Source organism: Bison bison, unplaced genomic scaffold, assembly GCF_000754665.1.
Source record: "Bison bison bison isolate TAMUID 2011002044 unplaced genomic scaffold, Bison_UMD1.0 scf7180017864134, whole genome shotgun sequence".
Lineage (NCBI taxonomy): Eukaryota > Metazoa > Chordata > Mammalia > Artiodactyla > Bovidae > Bison > Bison bison.
In genome coordinates this window covers 607,853-629,529 of record NW_011494706.1, presented here as the reverse complement: position 1 = coordinate 629,529, position 21,677 = coordinate 607,853, and the positions used below count along the sequence as shown (strand labels likewise).

General features: G+C 41.2%; 1 protein-coding gene across 3 annotated transcripts in view; it reads right to left on the bottom strand.

Moving 5' to 3' along the window:
- The window catches only part of ICA1 (islet cell autoantigen 1, 69kDa), a 138,405-nt gene extending 118,363 nt beyond the window's left edge, over nucleotides 1-20,042 (bottom strand). For 2 of the 3 annotated variants that reach the window (XM_010839716.1, XM_010839718.1), the window contains exons 1-5: nucleotides 19,817-20,042; nucleotides 15,633-15,798; nucleotides 12,594-12,666; nucleotides 6,850-6,973; nucleotides 2,373-2,571 (exon numbers count right to left, since the gene is read on the bottom strand). In XM_010839716.1, coding sequence (XP_010838018.1) covers nucleotides 2,373-2,571; nucleotides 6,850-6,973; nucleotides 12,594-12,666; nucleotides 15,633-15,798; nucleotides 19,817-19,833 — 579 coding nt within the window. In that variant the 5' untranslated portion in view covers nucleotides 19,834-20,042. The remainder of the gene's footprint in view (nucleotides 1-2,372; nucleotides 2,572-6,849; nucleotides 6,974-12,593; nucleotides 12,667-15,632; nucleotides 15,799-19,816) is intronic. The other variant, XM_010839717.1, reaches the window with a different exon arrangement.
- Nucleotides 20,043-21,677: the final 1,635 nt, after the last annotated feature.

Sequence of the window (21,677 nt, the reverse complement as noted above, 5' to 3'; positions counted from 1 at the left end):
GAACAGCAACCTCCACACTTTACATTCATTCTGAAGAGGGCAGCAAGCCACAAACCCATAATGCTACTTCTTACTTGCAAAACCACATATATCAATTCCCCAAACATTATAAAGTCAGTTGCACGTGGTGGAAAGGCTCTGCAGGTGTGAGAAGGCATGAATCCGGCACACAAATGGCACGGCTGGCATCTGGCCATCTGATACGGGTGCTAACTGGGGTCACATGCTGGGCTGACCTGGGGATTTTTGTAAAGAGAACTAAACTGGTTCCTCATGGAGAGGCTAGTCTAATCAAGTATACGCTTGCATACAGACTCTCTTTTTTTTTTTAATTCTTTCCCGAAATTCTAAGTACACCATGTTCAGCTTTTAAATCCAGGACACACGGGACTGTGGAGGAAGGCATTGCTTCAGCTACTTCTGCATAGCAAAGAATTAAAAAAAACAACAACCCATATTTTCCAAAATCAACAGATAGATGACACTAGAGAGTGGGTAATGTTTCAACATTCAAACCAATGACGAAGCGTTCTTGGTTTATTTCATCCTTACACAGCTAGTAACCACCCTTCATAACAAAACTAAACAAATACAATTTCACATGAAAATTCTTCTGCCTTCTGGAATAATTTTACATTTATTACCTGGCATAGAGAAAGTGCTCAGTAAACGTATGTTGAATGGATAACCACAGGAGGGCTGTAGCTATGAAAATGCCTTTGTCAATCTTAGGTACACTGTTTAACTCCCCTTTATTCTCCTCTTAAAGAAAAAATGATGCATATTTTCTAGGATTCTGATTTTTCATTTCCCTGTCATTTCATTGATCCTGTACTAGTTACTTAGGTATCACTTTCCTCCCCTGTAAAATTAACTCTGTGTTTTGGTTATTGTGAGGCTTAAAGGAGGTAGTAGAGTGACTGGCTTACACCCTGCAGATAATGTTGGGGTTTTTGTTTCCTTTTTCCTTTTTAACCTCTCCACTCCATCCTCTTCGGATCTCCAAATAAAATGTCAAAGACAAACCAAATCACCAGCCTGATTAAAAAGCCAGGAAATTTCAAATGTAGCCTGGGCTTGCCAACATCTAGCCATCAACCGTTGAAAAGTTTTATTTATTATTTTGGGGCCTTGGTTTTCTCTTTCACTAACTCATCTTTAAGGAACTTTTCAGGTCTGATTTTCCATGAGCTCAGAAAACTGTCTTATTGAGGAGCTGGCTACTGAGAACACACTAATGTCATCTATGATCAGGAAGAAAATGATCTCTGAGTCCCTTCATAAAGAGGAATTTCAAATGACAAACCACAGTAAAACTTGCCTTTTAAAAGGATTTTTGTCAATCTAATACCTGGGTCAACATTTGGTGACCCTATTCTTAAGCAACAGAAGGTTCCTCTTTTCCCTCACCCCATATATCCCCCCAAGTCCCCCCCACTATCTAACCTCCTGCACACCAGAAATGTTTCCCATCCACTGCTCTGCAATGATGTACTTAGAAATCTAGGGATTTTAAGCAACATCACAGTTACAAATGGATCATTCGAAATGAGTAAGACAATTGACACAATATTATGTCAAATCTAACAGTTGCTAGATTTTTGTCTTTCATACCCTGAAATATACCCAAGTTGATCAAACAAAGACCTCCAAGATTATACACAACAAAAACCTCTCTGTATTTTCATAAATATTCAGTGTATGACTGCCACCTAGTGGTGCAACATATCCTTGTATGACCAATCTCCAAAGAGCTAAATGGACCGGGGACACTATAAACCAATGAAACGTCGTCCCTCTGCTGCTTACCAGTCGTTTCAGGGAAATTTAAGAACATAGCCATCTCCTCAACTATTTTGCTCATACAAATGTGTGAAAGGTCTACTGCAGATGGAGTCAATGCCACATTACTTAATCCTACAAGTCAACCCCACTGCTTCCAAACCTTCTCACCAAACAAAGGAACATTATTATTCTATTAATTGTAATATTCATTAGCAATTTAAAAAAGATTTCCCCAGTAGTCTGTTCTCACCTTCCAGTTTCATTTGATCTAATCTTGATTTTTAGTTATGCATGAAAAAGCATTTAGAAGTGACAGCCTTACAAAAAAGTGCACATTATATGAAAATCTGACTTCAATTAAAATCAGTTACCAAATCCCAGCAATTTCCAGCTGTCTCTTCTATCTCATCCTTAGAGAATTATATATCACATTAATTGGTATTCTGTCACATACAGAGACACCAGTGATGATTAATTGCCTCCTTGGTGTTTTGAGTTGCGTCTTCTTCACTAAGGGGATTCAAATCACTCACGTCTCATTACCTTCCGGCAGGGACCCCTTTCGGGAACCCCCATGGAACCCCTACCTTCCTGAACTTCTCCATTTGCTTGCAGAGGTCTGGATCAAGCTCCTGGGACACGTCCTTCATCCACAGTAGCGCCCCTCTGTATTCAGTCCGGCACTGCTCCATGCGGTTCACCGTCAGCCAGGTGTCGGAGATGGCCCTGTGCCGGAAAGTCTCCACTTCTTGGTGGAAGCGGCACAGAGGGTTTCTCAAAGCCAACCTAGACCAGAGGGTAAGGCCACAGTCTTGAAACCGAGAGGGCCAGCGATCTGAATCCCTGACAACTTACTGATCTTAAATTCACGAGTTAGTGCGTGAAACATACTCCAGGCTGCAGAGATATCTGCAGACGTATAAACTGAAATGTATGGAACTTCTAAGTCAACCAGGAGACGGTTATCCAAGCCAATTACTGTTACTGAACGGTATCATTCGGAGAAGGCAATGGCACCCCACTCCAGTACTCTTGCCTGGAAAATCCCATGGACTGGGAAGCCTGGTAGGCTGCAGTCCATGGGGTCGCTAAGAGTCAGACACAACTGAGCAACTTCACTTTCACTTTTCACTTTCATGCATTGGAGAAGGAAATGGCAACCCACTCCAGTATTCTTGCCTGGAGAATCCCAGGGATGGGGGAGCCTGGTGGGCTGCCGTCTACGGGGTTGCACAGAGTCGGACACGACTGAAGCGACTTAGCAGCAGCAGCAGCAGCAACGGTATCACTGGGGAGTCTCTCGATCTGTATTATTGGGGTTGGTCTCATGCCTGGGCAGAGTACTTATTTAAAGCTGGAACCTATCTTTTGTTCACAGAGGAACATCAAGGAATGACCATTTCCCATTTCTGCCCTTGGCCACTCCCTGCCTTCTGCCTCCCTGAAGCCTGGTCCTTTGAGAAGGGATGGACATGGGCACGATGAGGTCATTCTGGATCACTCTGTGAAGGCCAGGGCGTCTGCTCTTTGCTTCAGTAGTCACAGAGAATGAAGGACAAACAGAAGCTTCATTAAATGGTCTAGGAAGGGGACAAGTATGTTTACTGAGGGTCTACTGTGTTGGGCGCTTTCAGATATGCTATGTGATCTGATTCTCATCTTAAAAAACTTAAGGATACTGTACCAGAAATGAATGTATATGATACAACAAAGTGAGTATAAAATAATATATTGTTCGTAACATACCATCATTTATTCAGCTAAAAAATATTTGTGTGCTTAGTCACTTCAGTCGTGTCCAACTCTTTGCGATGCTATGGACTGTAGCCCATAAGGCTGCTCTGTCCATGGGATTCTCCAGGCAAGAATACTGGAGTGGGTTGCCATGCCCTCCTCCAGGAGATCTTCCCCACCCAGGATGCATAGCAAAATTTGGATAAAATATTTATTTGGGAGGGGGAGGAGGATACTGCTTCTTTCATCTTCCTCCTCAAAATGAGTAATGTCAGATGAGTTATACACTTAAAATACAGTCGTCTCCATGCAGTTGCAGGGTACAGGTTCAAAAAATAAAAGACTAGTATTTACATCTCAATTTAAGGGCAAACTTGTTAAGCTGAAGGGAACAATGATGTCAGTGAGCTGAAGTCAGCTCTTGGCAGTTCCATCAACATCACAGTGCCTGACCTGTATACCCCACTCTAAGATTATAGATGGGACAACAAATTATTCAAAAGGAAAAAGGTTCCCTTTACTATTTTCTCCAGTTTTCCTTGTCTGTAAAGCATTGTTATTAAACATTCAGCACTTCTCTAAAAATAGCTTGCTCACATCATCCTACCTAGATGTCACGGGCTGTTTTATTGTTGTGCCATAAAGTAAGCTTGTGTTTTATCACCGCTGGATTAAATTTAATACTTACTTTTCATCAAACTGAATGGGCTGTTGTAGCAATGACTACCAAATAAAGTGAGTAAAACTAACACTGTTGTGAAGGTTTATAAAATTGGAGACTTCTTTTTAAAGAAAGAGCCCTCAGCTGTCCCTCTAAGGATCCCGTTCATTTCTGGTCTCCTTTGCCTCTGCTTTTAGAGTTTGCCAGTTTTACAAAACTGCCTGATACAGAGTCTTGTGAATAAAATAGTCTCCATTTCTCAGACTATTGTAAAGTTAGAAACCTTTGAGGATGTAATGACATGATGATAGATGTTAATATCTTGAAGAAAAGAAAAAGGTGTGTAAAATCACATCATTTTTTTCTGTAACTTGTTTCACATAAAATCAGAAAGGTGAAAACCCATTCACTTGTGGTACAAGGGACTGAGTCTAGACCAAGAAAAAATTGAATAACTAAATGTCAAGCTTCAGTGAAAGACCAGCCCGTGTTTCCATTCATTAAAATCGACCCAATGAGAATAATCAATAGAATACCTAAAAGTCTAGTCCAAAGATGTTTATTCTTTAGTAGGAAAAGGTAGAAATGACACAAAGAGTGGACAGAGGGCCTGGGATAAATGCATCATGACACGCCCAGATGATGAAATACTATGCTATGGATGTTTTATAAAATGTATATATGGATTATTTGGTCAAAAACCAATTTGCTAAATAATCAGTATGCAGTACTATACAAAATTATGTGGTATAATGCTATTTACATGAAAAATATATTCTGGCAAATGCCAAGTTATGTCCATTTGAGAATTTGACTTTATGAGAGTTTATATCATCTTCCTTCTTTCCTCATGTGCAGAGTACTCGTTTCGATTTCATGTGCCTGGTGAGCACTTGAGTATCATGCGATCAGAGCCATCGTATAGGAGGCCGTCTTCCAAATTGCAACACTGGGCAAGCTGCATTCATTTATGGACGGATACAGGGCAGTCTGCTGTACTGCTGTACAGGTTTATTGCAATGATACTTTCCAGTATCATTTGCATTGCTTTAATGTTTTTGTCTGTATCCAAAGGTTAGACTGTATGAACTTCAGGTGCCATATGCTTTGTGAGATAGCTTGCTACATGAGTATGAAAGGATATAATTGGATAGCAATGTTATAAAATTATATGATCAGTAATGGTAACTCTTGGAGTGATTATGTCCAAGGATTTGGTTTCTTTCCCATAAATGGATGTTAATCTTAGCATGAAGGTATGTTTAAGAATTTTCCCCACTGAAATTAGTGATAACCATATACATAATACATGAGAATTTATGAAAGGTTTTTTCAAAAATCAATGATCCTTGTAAGACTGTGGAAAGCATATAAGCACTGAGAGAATTTATCAAGGGGTTAAAAGCGAGTCAATCTCTATTTGAAAAATGTGAGTTGTTTTTAATTTTCTCCTTTTGTTTTTCCCTGTTTTAAAATTTTTCTAGAATGAGTATGCATTATTTTTACAAGGAATATAGTTATAAATAGGTTAAAGGGTACAATTCAAGATTATAAACAAACACTTTTCTTGAAAAGCTGGGGTAGAGAACTCTTGGAAATTTTTCCATTCAGCCATGAAAGTTGGGGTCCAAATGTCATTAGAAAGAACCAAAATGCCCACAAGAGGGGGGGACCACTGAAAAATGGACACAGTTGGTCTCTTTTTTCTACCCCAGCTTTCTTGGGTCTTCCTAGGAACAGGTGATGGTCTGCTCCCGGTCCACTGAGAGAGAAAAGCAGCAGGGAGAAACTCACGAGAGACAGTTAATTTGCTGGACAGGCTGGGTGAGTGTAATTTTTGTAGCCCGAATATTTTTGGAGATTGCCCACAAGCCTTATTTAGGTATAACATTTCGGTATAAAGTTTGCCTAATATTAGTGAGTGACACTGGGGAAAGGGGGCTTCTTAGTTACTGGGGAAGGAGGAGGAGAGAAGGAATGTCGCCGCCTCAGATACCAAGTGTGTCTCTGCAGTGGCTCCTGTTTATTCTACACGGACCCTGAACATGAGTCATAGTAGTGTTAAAAAAGAAAGTCATTGATTTACTACAATTTTCTCTGACCCAGAGCTTCCCAAACTTGAATGCACATGGAAAACAATTGGGGAACCCATTAAAATCTAGATATGGACTCAGCAGTTCTGGGGTGGGGGTGGATTTTGCATTTCAAATAAGCTCTCCTCCAATGAGGCTGCTGCTGCTGCTGCCCCAGCGTCTGAGCATCTTGAACAGCACCCCTCTCAAGTGTACTGCCCCCAGAGAGCAGTGAGCGAACCCTTAGGCCCGTCTCGTTAGGCTCCTGCTGAAAGGGGACCAGACAGATTGCTACAAACAACGCAGGAGGTCAAACTATAAGCCTAGGACAGCACTCCCAGGATTGGTGTATGACTATGGACCAGAACAGGTATGAAAACATTTTAAAAAATTGATAGGGAAGGAAAAAGATTACACATGCTATCTTAGAGTTGAATACAAACAGACTAACAGCTGTGAACAGAGGCGGCCCTCACTTTCAGACAAGGGCCCTCTAAAGACAGGGGCAGGTTCCCTTCACGAGTGAGTGGGTCCCAGGTCCTCAGGAGACCCCCCTCCCTCGATCGCCATCAGCAGACCCCAGTGAAGGCCACACACCTTTGCTGGGAAGAAAAGCAGAGGGCCTTTCCTGTCGCTTGCATCATTTTTCCCGCTCTGGTTTTATCTTGGAAGCCTTGGGACCGGAGAAACTTTCCCAGTTCGTTTTCTTCTTGAGACAAGACTGATGGAGAAAAGACCAAAAGGAGCCATGAACAATGAACATCTTTATTACAGAGAAAAGGAAAGAGACAAATCACAAGGTCCTCTCTCTTCTAGAGACAAAGACGAGACGAAATTAAATCCAAGTGGCAGGCTGTGAGGTAGCCCTCCCCACCCCCCACCACTGCATTTAACTTTCATGCTGTTCTTCCATTGACAAAATGAGAGATCAAATTCACTTCAGCACATCTGTCAGTACGCTTGCTGCCCTGTAACCAGAACCAGAAAATGACCTCTGTACTGAAAAGCGAGCCGATAATGCGCTGCTCTGGACTGAAATTAAAAAGTTGGGTTGTAGAGTATGACTGTGGGAATCTTCTGTGGCTGCCTATAGTGTAGGGCCAGTGTCCTCCTTTTATTCCCTCTTGCTGACTTTTTGATCTCTGCCTTCTGAATAACATTCCACTTGCTTGTACAGCAATTCAAATATCTTATCCGTGGCACAAGTACTTGGTGGGAGGAGGAGGGTGGAGACAGAGGGTATGTAGGTAATCAGGCTGATGACTTGGCGGATTTTTAAAACGCAGAGCTGGAATCAAATCTGAATTGGTTATGCCTAACTTTGACCTTACATTTTTTAAAAATAAAATTGAGGTATAACTGACATACAGCATTGTATTAGTTTCAAGTGTACAACAAAAATGATTCAATATTTGTGTATTTGGCCTTATTTTTAAAGACAACCTCAGAGGGCACTGCTGGTAAGAAAGGGACACCTACAAGCTCTCTCCTGACTGATTTGGCAGTAAATATTTAAAAGGCAGAATTGTGGGTCTTCCCTGGCAGTCCAGGTTAGGACTCTGTGCTGTTGATGCAGGGGGCGTGGGTTCGATCCCTGGTCAGGGAACTGAGATTCCACACGCCACAAGGTATGGCCGAAAAACTGAAAAACAAAATAAAGTACAGGTTTTTTTCTCTATAAAACATTTTTTTAAAAGTCAAAATTGTGTATCTCTTTTGACATTGTACTTCTGATAGGAGTACATCCTGAGGAAGTAGTAAAATGGGCACAAAGATACATAGATAGATAGATATAATCATAGCACAGTTATTTCTAATAGCAAAACTCTCTCTCTCTCTCTCTACCACGGGGACTGACTTAACCAGCGTGGTGCACCCACTCCGTGGATGTGTGTGCTGTTCTGCAGCCACTGGCCTGAATACACTTTAACTGACAGCTGAGCCACAGGTAGGCAGTGACGCTGAGCTTCCTTGAATGCTTTTTTCTCGAAGCACAGCTTTTGATAGGGATGCACTTTGAACATTGCTCTCCTTTCACATCGCTGTATTGATGCATTTACCAATCACTTGTCTCTAAAAACGTTTTCTAAATGCTACCAGAATTCTTGTCCGTTTTCATGAACAATCCAGACTTCTTTCAGGATGCACCCCATCCCTGACACGATGTCCCCAGCAATAACTAGAAAACATTAGCCAGGAACCAGTAACCCAAAGGTGAATGTTAAAGCTGCTACTGCTTCCTTATTAACCTGTGACTGCAGTTTACATTCAACATTCTATGGAGAAGAGGTTTTTCGAATCCATTTTTCCTGATGGTGAACGACTACACTCCTTCCCCTTCTGTTTTCTCAAAATCAAGTGCATTGGTCAAAGCCTTGCTCAAAAGCTACTTCCTTTGTGAAGCAGGTGAACCCTCCTTCTCTGTGACAGCAGTGCCCTCTCGGCATCTGCTACTAGAGTGTCTGTGGGTGGGCATGTGTCTATTCTTCCCATGAGAATCCCAGCTTTCTCGACAGGGACCTCATCCAGACTATGGATTCCCAAGGCTGAGCAGAAAAGTCGTATTCAGGGCATTAATTAAATGCTTGTGAAACTGAATTAACTATAATTTTTGCCTTGTTATCCCTGTATACTTTACTTCACTTTAAATGCTTATCTGATACTTATATGTCATGGTTCTAGGTAAAAAAAAAAAAAAAAAAAAAAAAAAAAATTCCTCTAAGAAATGTTGTTGTTTTTTACTACCTTCCATTCTTCTTCCTTTCCACTTACTAACATGGGACTCACTCAACTGCACAATTAGGAACAATTTCATATCTTTGCTTACAACAGTGTGAGGCTATTGTCACCTACCTTCCTTACCTTGAAGCCTCAAGTCACATACAAATGAACACACGAGCTTAAGGCCAGGAAGAAAACCAGTTCATGGCCCTAAACGACTACGTGTGTTAGTAGTGCTAGTCGCTCAGTCATGTCCGATTCTCTGCGACCTCATGGACTGTAGCCTGCCAGGCTCCTCTGTCCATGGGATTCTCCAGGCAAGAATACTGGAGTGGGGTGCCATTCCCTTCTCCAGGGGATCTTCCCAACCCAGGGATTATAAGGCTGGTGAAATGTACTCTTTGCTATACAAACCTACGTAGGTTGGAGCATTTGAGAATTCAGGTTTGGCTATTTTACACACTTGAGGATTAAACTCGGGGTGCTAGACAGGCTTCATTTTAAGAGCTGAACCCTGGTCAGTGGGACAGGGCTGCTCAGAGGGTGGTGGGAAGACTGAGGGGCCTCAGGCTTCAGGCTGGATGACTTAGTGATGACCGTGTCATTTTCTAAGAAGGGATGTTCATGCTTTAATTTCAGTTTTAAAATCCAAATACTGAAATAAATTTACAAAGTTTAAAATTCAGCTGCAACACAGGTATCAGATCACTCTTAATGTTTCTACGTATAAGGTTTCACTTAACAAGGACTTAATTCAGAGACAAATAAAAACCTATTCATATTTAATTGCTGATTAGATTTTTCAGATGTGCCCTGAAAAGGGAACCAAAGAACTATAAAACCAATTAGCTTGGCAGCATTAATTCACTTAGCACAAATTTACAGATGATCTCATTGTACAAGGCACTGTTCTGGCCACTGCAAATAAAGAGATGGACGAGACACACGAGGACCCTGCTGATGCAGCTTAGGTTCAAGGAACAGGAGACAGAATATAAAAAATACAAAACTCAAACTCAACACACAAAAAGTAAAATGCCAGGTAAGATGGGGGTGGGGCGTAAGAGAGAGTGACAGGTAACTGTTTTGGGCTGGGTGGTCATGCAAGGTGTCTCTGAGCAGGAGAATAAGCTGAGCTTTGAGATAAGGGGCTGCTTGAGACAATGAGGGCAGGGACATCCCAGATGGAGGAAGTGGTGAGGAAGTGGTGAGTGCAAAAGCCTCAGGTCACGTGGCGTGTAAGAGCGAAAGTGGCTGGAGAGGTGAGCTGGGTCAGATCCAGTAGGAATTTGTAACCCATGGTATGGAAGTGTACATCTTACATTAAGTGATACTGGAGGCTTCTCAGCAGAAGAACAATATGATCCAATGTACTTAAAAAAAAAAAAAACCAACTTTACTTTGAAATAATTTTAGGCTGATAGGAAAACTGTAAGTAGGATACAGAGTTCCTGTGCACTCTTCTTCCCCTAATGTTAGCATCGTACACAGCCATGGTTGTTGTTGCGGCTGTTTAGTCGCTAAGTCACGTCTGACTCTTTGTGACCCCATAGACTACAGCGTGCCAGGCTCCTCTGTCCATGGGGTTTCTCCGGCAAGAATACTAGAGTGGGTTGCCATTTCTTTCTCCAGGGGATCTTCCCGACCCAGGATCAAAACCGTATCTCCTGGATTGGTAGGTGGATTCTGTACCACTGAGCCACCAGGGAAATCCATATAACTGTTGTACACCGATCAAAACTAGGAAAATACCACTGATAGAGTATTACTATTTAAACTACAATCCTAGTGAATTTTCCTAGTTTTCCCATTAACGTCCTTCTTCTGTTCCAGGATCCCACATTGCATTGAGTTGTCAATCTGTTTGGTCTCCTTTGACCTGTGCCAGTTTCTCTGTCTTTCTCGACTTGTATGACCTTGGTGCCCTTGAAGAGTACTGGTCAGGTGTTTTGTGGTCTGTCCTCTATTTGGGTTTATTTGCTTTCTCATGATTAGACTGGATTTAGGGGAAGGAAACAGCAGAAGTGGAGTCTCCTTCTTAGTGTAAGATTTCAGGGCTACAGGAGATCAACACACATCATTACTGGTGATGTTAACTAACCCCTATCATTTGGTTCATGTCATGTCTATTGGATTTCCCCACTGTAAAACTGAGATTCTTTTTCCTTTCATAATTGTTAAAAATCTTGGGAGTAAATTCAGAAGACTGTACGAAGATGCAGTCTCTTCTCAAACTTTCACTCACTAATTGTAACATCTTTCCGGGAATCATGCATGTCACAATTCTTTCTGTGGGTGTGCTTTTGTGGTTCCCTCATTCTTTCTAGATTAATCGCAATTATTTTATAAGGAAGAACTATTTCTTCTCCGCCATTTCTTTGCTTATTTCTATACACACACTTGATGGACATTATCTCACTTCATGGGTTGTAACCTAATACTATTCATCATTTTTGTTGTTGCTCAGATTACTCCAGCTTTGACCCCTGGGAGCTCCAGGAGATGGCTGAGTGCTCTCTGACTGCAGTGTGGATGATGAGCTGGAGGAGGCAAAAGTAGGGGCAGGGAGACCGGTTAGGAAGCTGATGCAGCCAAACAAGGAAGAGAGTGATGACGGCGGCCTGAATGAAGGCAGTGGCCGTGAAGAGGTAGAGGAAGGAGAACTGGAAAGCAAATGAGCTGACAAAATGGACCAGCACCTGTGACTGACTGGACGTGGGACAGAGAAATGTCGGAGGCAGGGTGCCATGTGTCTGGACTGCCTCATACCTGAAGACTGTGGACTGATAGCCCTGGAGACATCTTAGCTCAAATATCTGGTAAATAGTAACACAGATAATTTACCAAATTTTGCCTCTAAATCCTGGGATTTTGTACTTCCACAAAATAGTCTTCATAAAAGATTACTAATAAAGGAAAATGGCCAACTGTTAATTTGTGATTACTGGAAAGGGGTTTGAGGAGTCAGAAACAAACTTCTCAGAGTTTGGTCTCAGAAATACAGAAACTGTACTCTTAAACGATCTCCACATGGAAATTTAAAAACAAAGAGACACAACAACTTGATATTTAGCATTTCAGAGACAACTCTGTTGGTAATGATTTTAAGATGGGATGACCATAGGAAAATCTTCTTCCCTAAAAAAACCAGTATCTGACATTACAAAATGTTCAGGAAGAAGTGCTGTCAACAAAATATAGTCAATGGATTAACTGTATGTGCCTTCTCTCTTCATTTGGTCATTTTAAAAGGAACAAAACTGGACCTAAGAGAGCCTAGGCAATCAAATAGTAACAGCTCCAAAATTTTAAATCCCGTGATATAAAACTGAGAAAACTTTTTTATAACTAGGAAAAGAAGTGGCACATACTTACCTATGGTAGGCTAAATGCAAAGCTCCTCTGTTATTGCACTTGCACTGAGAGATAAACAGCCTATGTAAAGAATTTCTGATAAAATTTTTAAAGACCCCAACCTACCAATTAAAGAGCAAAGACAGACACCCCGAAACACTTGTTTTCTTGTCTTGCCTCCTAAACATATAAAATTATACATTAAGACAAAATATCCAATATCTTACTGTCTATTTGGTCAATATTCATACTTAAGGCATACTTACAACATATTCTCTTTTGATAGAGTACAATTGCTTTTGACAAGTCCAGACAGGTTCTCTGAATTGAGTGAAACAGCTATAATAAAAATACAAACAAAATGCTAAATAAAATAGGCAGCAATGAAATAAAAAACAATTACACTGAATATAACCATAATGTCTGATTTGCCCACTAAAAACAAGATCATATGCCTAAGTATGCTTGGTGTTATGTGATGTACTCAACAGAAAATGTGACCAAAGCTTTTAAATATGCTCCTGTTTTTCTCTATTTATTAGAGTTCATCATCTCTGCAGTCTAAAATGAAATCTGCAGAAAGATGATTTCCTCCAGACTACTCAAATAATAGCTGAAAAACAGAAATCCTAAGTGCAGGGCCCATTAGAGGACTTGGTAAACCAGAGACCCAATATTCATTCATAATCTAATTTATTTCTTTTACCACTTGCTGTTTTTTTTTTTTTTCAAGTGGAGGATCTGTCAATTAAGCATCATATTTAAAACACGACACTAGCTTATTCTATGATCCTAATGCATACTTAAACAACTCTATAAAAACAAACAAAAATCAATCAGCTGAATGTTCTATCTGCTTTGAAGACATCTGGTAAAATGGAGTTTAGCTAGCAGCCCCTATCACTCCTTCTTTTCCCAATTACTTCATAAAATACATGTAGAAGAACCTAATATGTCATGCTATGGCCATAACAGAGAATATTAAGGGGAAAGCAGGTGGGCTATAGGGGGAAGAATTTAACTAGATTTTAATTTCTGGTCTTTGCTTCAGAAATGGAGACAGTTCAAGAGAAGCTAAAACAGTTTTAAATCAACTATACTACAATATTTTTTTTTTAAAGGAGAGCATATAGTTCAGAGACATCACACTTTCTCCACCCTCTGTCTACTGACTCAGAGGCTGGGATCAATTAAAAAACCTGGCGGACAAACCTTGTGCCTCTGAAGAGCCGCTTCGGAAAGGAGTGCAAGGCTCCTCCCCCTCTCCCCTGGCTTACCGGCCATGCCGACGTAGCCGTCACAACTGGTGTTACAAAGCACTTCATCATTTGAGTCAAAACAGAAGACTGGCTTCGTGATAAATATGACCAAATGTTCTAATAAAAATGGACATATGCATATATACCGAAAAGATTAAAAACCACTCTTACGAATGCTTAATATGATCAATCTTGGTCACGTGGAGTATGCGTGCGTGCATGCTAAGCTGCTTCAGGCTCTGACTCTGCATCCTCATGGACCACAGCCCGCCAGGCTCCTCAGTCCGTGGATTTCCCAGGGAAGAGTACTAGAGCGGGTTGCCATGCCCTCCCCCAGGGGATCTTCCCGACCCAGGGACGGAATCTGTGCCTCTTACGTCAACCTGTATTGGCAGGTGTGTTCTTTACCACTAGTGCCACCTGGGAAGCCTGAAAATGCTGCTGCAAGAGCCTAAATATAAACATAAAATTACTGTATTTTGTTTCACATACTAGAAATTAACATACTAAATTTGAATAATGCTTGTATTTACTAGGTTGTTAAGAGGAAAAAATAAATCTATAAGATGTGAGAAGCATATACAACTTATCATCATTTCAATTCTATTTAGAATACTAAAATCAAAACAGAGGCCTTGGGACATCCCTGGTGGTCCAGTGGTTAAGACTCCATGCTTCCAGTTCAGGGGATGCAGGTTCAATTTCTGGTCAGTGAACTAAGATCCCACATGCCACGGGACATGGCCCCCCCCCGCCCCCGCAAAAGTATATTATCGCTTAAAAAAAATAGAGGCCTTCTGGTTCTTCTCCTCTCTGCTGCAACAATCTCTATTAGCGCATCTCCGTCAAGCCCAGCTTCGGTTAGAACAATCCACTGACAGGAGAGAGGGCTGGGAACTCATGTTACTTGTATTACCGTGCATACTTATTCACTGGATACTTATGAATGTGTACCGTGTCTGGCTGAGCATACAACAGTGAATAAGGCTGACACGGAATCTGACCCCTGATGGAGAGAGGGCAGGAAAACGAACACCTGAGATAATTCCATGAGAGATGAGTTCTGGGAATCATGGCCCTGGGTCTAGTTCTTTCCTCAGGTACACAGGATGAATGAGCCTTATCCTCTTCCACGTGACAGCCCAGCCCAGAGAATCGGTGGCTAACATCTCCCCTTCAGCCTCTCTTTCCCAGAAGAAGCACAGTTCGCACCATCCTGGCCCCTCCCTTCTCAGAACGCTTTTTGAAATCTTGAACTTTTGACCTTCCTCTCATTAAGTGTTCAGCTCATGAATTGTAGCTTATATTTTGATATCACTCTGAATTCTTATTAGACCACGTAACACATTATTTCTCTCTGTGCCCTCTCATTCACAGAAGTGATAAGTATGCTTTAAAATTTTTTTTTTAATTACGTTTTTGGGGAGTATAGTTGGTTTACAATGTTGTGTTAGCTTCTGCTGTATAGCAAATGCTTTTTAAATTTTGATCTAAAGTATCAGCAGAATGTCCAGCAAGGTAGGAAATTAGTGGCCCTTTCACCAGGTATTTGAGAGTCAATCAGCTACTAATTCAGCTTACTGTGTTATTAACTAGTCTAACTAAATATTAGTTAATTCATTCTTGAATTTTCCAGGATTCAACACAACCTTATTAGACTCATGTTCCAGGACTTTTTGCTGTCATCCTTTTTTTTTCTTTAAATGTAAACAATTGTCTGACCCTAACTATCTATAGTAGCACTGGCTCTTTGAGTTAATGTTTTTTAACAAACATTTATTGAGAATTTACCACATTTCATGCATTCCAATAAAGTGCTTAAAAAATGAATTAACTGAGGTATACTGGTGGTTACAGAATTGTGGGTTTAAAAAAAATATGCTGGAATTCAGTTGATCTGATCCTAGATTTTCCTCATGAACGATTTTGTTTGCAATGTGTTTTCAAATACAAAGCACACCTATATGCTTGCTTCTGTGAATACACTTTCAGACTCTGTCCCTAGCAAGATGGCCATACGGGGGTCAAGGGCCATGAAGCGCTCACCTCTAGCTTGGCGTCCAGGTCTGCGTCGGAGGCAACGACATGCTCATCTTCTTTCTTCCCCGTGGCTTTAATAAAGGCTTGCTTCGTTTCCCAATACTTCTGCTGCATCTTATTTACAACTGACTTGTCTTGGGGATATCGATTGTGTAAGTCCCAGGGATAACTGCTAAAAGGCACAGGCATTCAAAGAGAGGTTTTACTCACGACTTTCAAAAAGATTTAAGACATCAGAGCACAAACAAATGTATCCAAACATTCACAACGTTACTAAACACAGAAGTGCTTTCCTACATGGTTATTACACCAAAAGGTTAATCAAGTCTAATTTTTACACCAAAACCTTACAAGTTAGTGAGGAAATTAAGAAACTTTGGCAGGAAACCGAGGAACTCAAGCTCGAGGACTTTGGAGATTGAAAGACTGGAGAAATGGAGAAAGGGAAGCCAAGCCAGGCAAGGGGACTGCCTCAAGCACCCCAGGGAGTAACAGATAAAGCCGAACACCAAAGTTCTCTCCAGTCTGCACTGCAGCCAACGCTGAAGTGATGGCAGAAAAGTAGAGATAAGGGGCTGCAAAATAGCATACTTGAAAGCTGTCACAGAGGTCCCTCACATAGTCAAACTCACAGAATCAGGACAGAAATGTGGTTCCCTGATGTTGGACAGGGAGGAGGAAAGGCGAAATTACTGATCGACAGGCATAAAATTTCAGTGGTGCAAGACGAGTAAGTTCTAGAGAACGGCTGCACAACCATGTGCCTGCAATTCACATTGTGCCTGTAGTTCACAGGCACATTTAAAATTTTGTTAAAACGGTAGATCTCATGTCAAGTGTTCTTACTACAGACACACAAAATTTTGAAAAAAAAATTTTTTTAATTGGTTATGGATTTTTCATATTAAAATTTTAAATTATTAAACATAAGTGGTTAAAATACATATAGGAAGCTATTCTTCAGGAATAGCACAGTGAGGATCACATCAAAAAGTGTGTCAAGAATAGACTCAGAGAATGAACTAACGGTTGCTGTGTGAAGGATGAGGGAGAGGGATAGTTGGGGACTTTGGGATGGACCTGTACACACGCCTGTTTTTAGAACAGATAACCAACAAGGACCTACTACATAGCACAGGAAACTCCACTCAATGATATGGATGGGAGGGGAGTTTGGGGGAGAATGAATGCATGTATATGTATGGCTGGGTCCTTTGGCTGTTCACCTGAAACTATCACAACATTGTTAATCGGCTTGTTAATATCCCGATACAAAATAAATTGTTAAAAATAAAATTAAATTTAAAAAAGAAAAAAATAATAAATAAATTGTTAATTGTTAATATCCCAATACAAAATAAAAAGTTTTTTTAAAAAGGGGTGTAAAGAAGAAATTAGAGAAAACCCAACTGAGAATGCAGTGGAGTTCTGTAAAAGTGCCCAGGGTACCCAAACACTGACAGAAAGCTTGCCATGGGGCTCCGTCCCTCCTGGTTGTGTCTGCACCACCTCCTGTGTGTCTAGGGTTCCCATCCAGCTCGCATGGGACCCCCAGGTGTCTCCCTCTGCAGACATGCAACTTCTTCCATCCCATCCTATTAGCACTCAAATGTGCCAGACTTGGGTTCTAAAACAGAAATGGCTTTATACGATTGCACCAAAATATGTATCTCAAACCTTGATGATTTACACTCTCTTGCCGGATAAAATTCACAAGTTTTGTTCTTAAAAAACTTGTTCTTAAAAAAATCAGAGTTTCAGATGACTTCCTTAGCAATGGTTACATCTTTGGAAAGAGGCGAAGGATTATGGTTTATATCTTTCTGCATTATTTCAAAGTTGGGAATACGTCCAGATATCAAATGTATAGGCATGATGACCACACTTAATAATACTGTACTGAACACTGCAAACAGGCTAGAAGGGGAGCATTACTCTTCATGTGCACTCATCACACGCAAAAAGCGGTAACTATAAAGGAGATGATAAGTTAATTAGCTTAACTGCAGAAATGATCTCACTATGTATATCACACATCTTAAATATATATAATTATTATTTAAAATTAAATGCAAATTAAAAGGTTTTATTATGAGCTTAAATCAGAGAAAAGGAAATGAAAATATGTATGACTTTTGTATAAAAGATAATCCTTCTACATACTACGTGTGTTAAAAGATGGGAAGAGGACTTTCCTGGCGGTCCCGTGATTGGGAATCTGCCTGCCAGTGCAGGGAACATGGGTTTGATTCCTGGTCCAGGAAGATCCCACATGCTACGGAGCAACTAAGTCTGTGTGCCATGACCACTGAGCCCGTGTGCTGCAACTATGGAAGCCTGCACACTCTAGTGCCGTCACCACACGCTTCAGAGTCTGTGCTCTGCACCGAGAGGCCACCTCAACAAGGAGACCGCGTACCGCAGCAGACTAGCCCCCGCTTACTGCAACTGGACAGAGCCCATGCAAAGCACCGGACACCCAGAGCAGCTGGAAAAAGCCCAAACTGTGGCTATTTCAAGGGAAAGGAATTTTCAAGAGTGGGGAGTAGGACGGACTTCTATTGTTTTTTTTTTTTTTGTCAAAGGTCATAGATTTAAAAAATTTTTTCATTATGAAGGGGAAAAAAAAAAGGACTTTGGAGATCTAGTCAACACCCTTTACTCCTGTCATTTAACAAATGAGGAATCTCAGGTTTCAAAATGTTAAGAATCTTGTCCAGAATCACACAGGGTTAAAATCCAAGCCTCTAAATCCCAGCGCAGCATGCATTTCAATGTTCTCTGCAGCCCTCGCATTTCAGTAGCAAGTGGTAAAGTGGCTTTGAAAGGTAAATGGGAGAAAGGCTCTGGGGAAGGGCCCACCTCCTGGGGCTCTCCCAGGTGGTTAAGTGGGGGACTTAACTACCTGCTTCCCTGAGCCTGCTGCCAAGATATGACAGCCATTAAGAGGGTCAGGGGATGAAGCCATCCGTTTGTCTTAATGAGGCAAGATGGAATAATTAAAAAAACAGTCTGACAACTCTTAGAGAGTTGTCAAATGGGGATACTCAGGGAAACAAAATCCCTTAGCTGTTTATTAATTACCTTTTAAAGCTCATTACATTTTAAGATGCAAAATTCTTTTAAAGTGTGACTTTCGATATTACTGAGGAGCTGAACCTGATGCTTCTCTACTGAAAGAGGAGGAATTAAAAAGTATAGTCTTTATTATAATTAACTGTACCTTTGAAAAATGAAAATAGGCACTGTATTTTTTCATGATACAAATTAAAGGAGGTAAAGCATGACAAAGATCACCTTGAGTGGTGGATCAAGGTTTCAAAAGGGTTCAGGAACACTGCTTATAGCAGACCTGAATTTATAAGCAGTTTAACATGATGCTTAGATGAGTTACAGGCATGTGAATGGCAGTGCTAATATTGCCGTGTGAGGACCACATCTGTTTTATTCAGCATCATCTATTTCCAGCAATGACTGGCTCCTGGATGTTCACAAAGGTTGAAGTCATGACTATTAATGACTTCTGAGTTATTAATTAATGAGTCTGAGTTATTTTTGTCATTATACAGTTACACTGTTATTTTATAGCTGCCCTATATAAAATTCCCTTATAACTCTAATAGTAAAAGTTGTAAATAAGACAGAGATTGAAAAATGTATCAACTCATTACACTGAAAAAATGATGGTAAGAAAAGCTATCACTAGATTCCCAAGAAAAAAGGTACATGTAAATGAATTTCTCAGACAATATTTTTGGTTATTGCTTTTCATATTACATTTAGTAGGGATACTGAACTTGACTGTACTCAGCATGGGGGCTTTGTTGGTGGCTGAGATGGTAAAGAATCCGCCAGCAATGCGGGAGACCTGGCTTGGATCCCTGGGTTGGGAAGATCCTCTGGGGAGGGCATGGCAACCCACTCCCGTATTCTTGCCTGGAGAATCCCCACGGACAGAGGAGACTGGTGGGCTACATACAGTCCATGGGGTCGCAAAGAGTCGGACACGACTGAGCAACCAAGCACAGCACAGCCCGGCACATATTCAACACTGGTTGAAGGCTAATAGGTTATTTACTGCTATTGTGACTCCTGATTTTTCCATTCAGTAGACATTTATTGAGTATATACTACATGCTTTCCTTTTTCAATAGCCTCCCCCAATTCAGAAGAGACAACAAATTATTTACCATTTGTGTCCTGACATGGTTCCTCCTTCTTCTTTTTTCTACTGTTGATGATTTGGGGAGAAGGGGCAGGGAAAAAGCATGAGAGGATAAGTTACATTATAACCTGAAATAAAACAAATACGTTTAACAGTTACACACTGTACTACTATTACATTAATTTGACACGTAACATTTTTCAATCTAAGCCATTTTAGGAGCCAAACATCACTCCACAGTAACACTGTACCTAGAGTAGTACCTGGAGAAGGCAATGGCACCCCACTCCAGTACTCTTGCCTGGAAAATCCCATGGACGGAGGAGCCTGGTGGGCTGCAGTCCATGGGGTCGCTAGGAGTCGGACAAGACTGAGCGACTTCACTTTCACTTTTCACTTTCATGCATTGGAGAAGGAAATGGCAACCTACTCCAGTGTTCTTGCCTGGAGAATCCCAGGAACGGCGGAGCCTGGTAGGCTGCCGTCTATGGGGTCGCACAGAGTCGGACATGACTGAAGTGACTTAGCAGCAGAGTAGTACCTAGAGTAGTAGAGCATCTAGAGTAGTTTAGCTAAGTAATACTGGAAGAAACATCCCAAATGAGGTTTAAGAAGTAAACAGGCAGGTTGAATGAAAAGGGCAGGTTGCAGAAGACTACAGAAAATATGAGACCATGACATGCAAGCAATACTCTATACTATTGAAATATACAAGCATTATATAGTGAAGGTATAAAGAAATGTGAATGACAAACACTGAATTCCAGACAGCAGCTACCACTGCCGTAGGGACAGGGAATATAATTTAAGAGGCATATTCAGGGACTTTGTACCCACAACGTTGTCTTTGATAAGCTAGGTCATGAGTATACTGCATCTGTAGGTCTCTGTAGATTTTAAATCTCTCATAATTAATATTTCTGAAAAGTAAACCAGCACATTGCCAAAACAAAAGCAAACAAAAAGAGAAGCCAAAACAAAACACCATAAAAGTACAAAGGAAGAAAATGTGATTATTTCAGTTTCGATCAACCCAGTACTGTATTTTCATCTCATTAGTAAATATGGGAGTCACTTGATGCCTTTGCACCTCATTCCATTTGCCCTGGGCTTTCCTGGTGGCTCAGTTGGTAAAGAATCCGCCTGCAATGCAGGAGACCCAGGTTCGATCCCTCCATCAGGAAGATCCCCTGGAGAAGGAAATGGTAACCCACTCCAGTATTCTTGCCTAGGAAACCCCATGGACAGAGGAGCTTGGTGTGCTGTAGTCCATAGGTTGCAAAGACTTGGACATGACTAAGCAACTAAACCACCACCATTTGCCCCACTCATGGGAGCTAGGCAAACGCAGGGAGGGGAACAGCCAGCCCACCCCGCCGCATGTGCCTGCCAGTTACCAGAATGAATGGAGAACTCATTACCTAAAGGAATGGCCTCTGACCAGACACAGACGGCTTGCTGGCTGCCAGGGTGAATGCTCATCGTATGAAGGCTCTGGCTGCTCCAATAACATCAACCCAATCGTTCTCCCTCTGCCTCAGAAACTATCCTGGCAACCAGGATCCCTAAAATGATTTGAGTTTCTAAGGAATTTTTTAAACATTTTAAGGGAAATGCAATCGAGGTGCTGATATTCCAGGCTTCAAGTATGGGCACAGGAGAGAGAAAGGATGACATTTTCTTGAGTGTCTCTGAGATGCCTCTGAGATGACAGCATCCCACAATCAGCATCTCTCTTCCTCCTGGAGAGCATCCAGGTTTTTGGACATGTTGCTTTGGGAATGACACTCACGATGAGTAAGGCTTGCCTTCTACTTAATAAATCATGGAGAGGTCACAAGCTTCCATTCCTCTCACCACCCACACAGCTTCACAGCAAGCACACA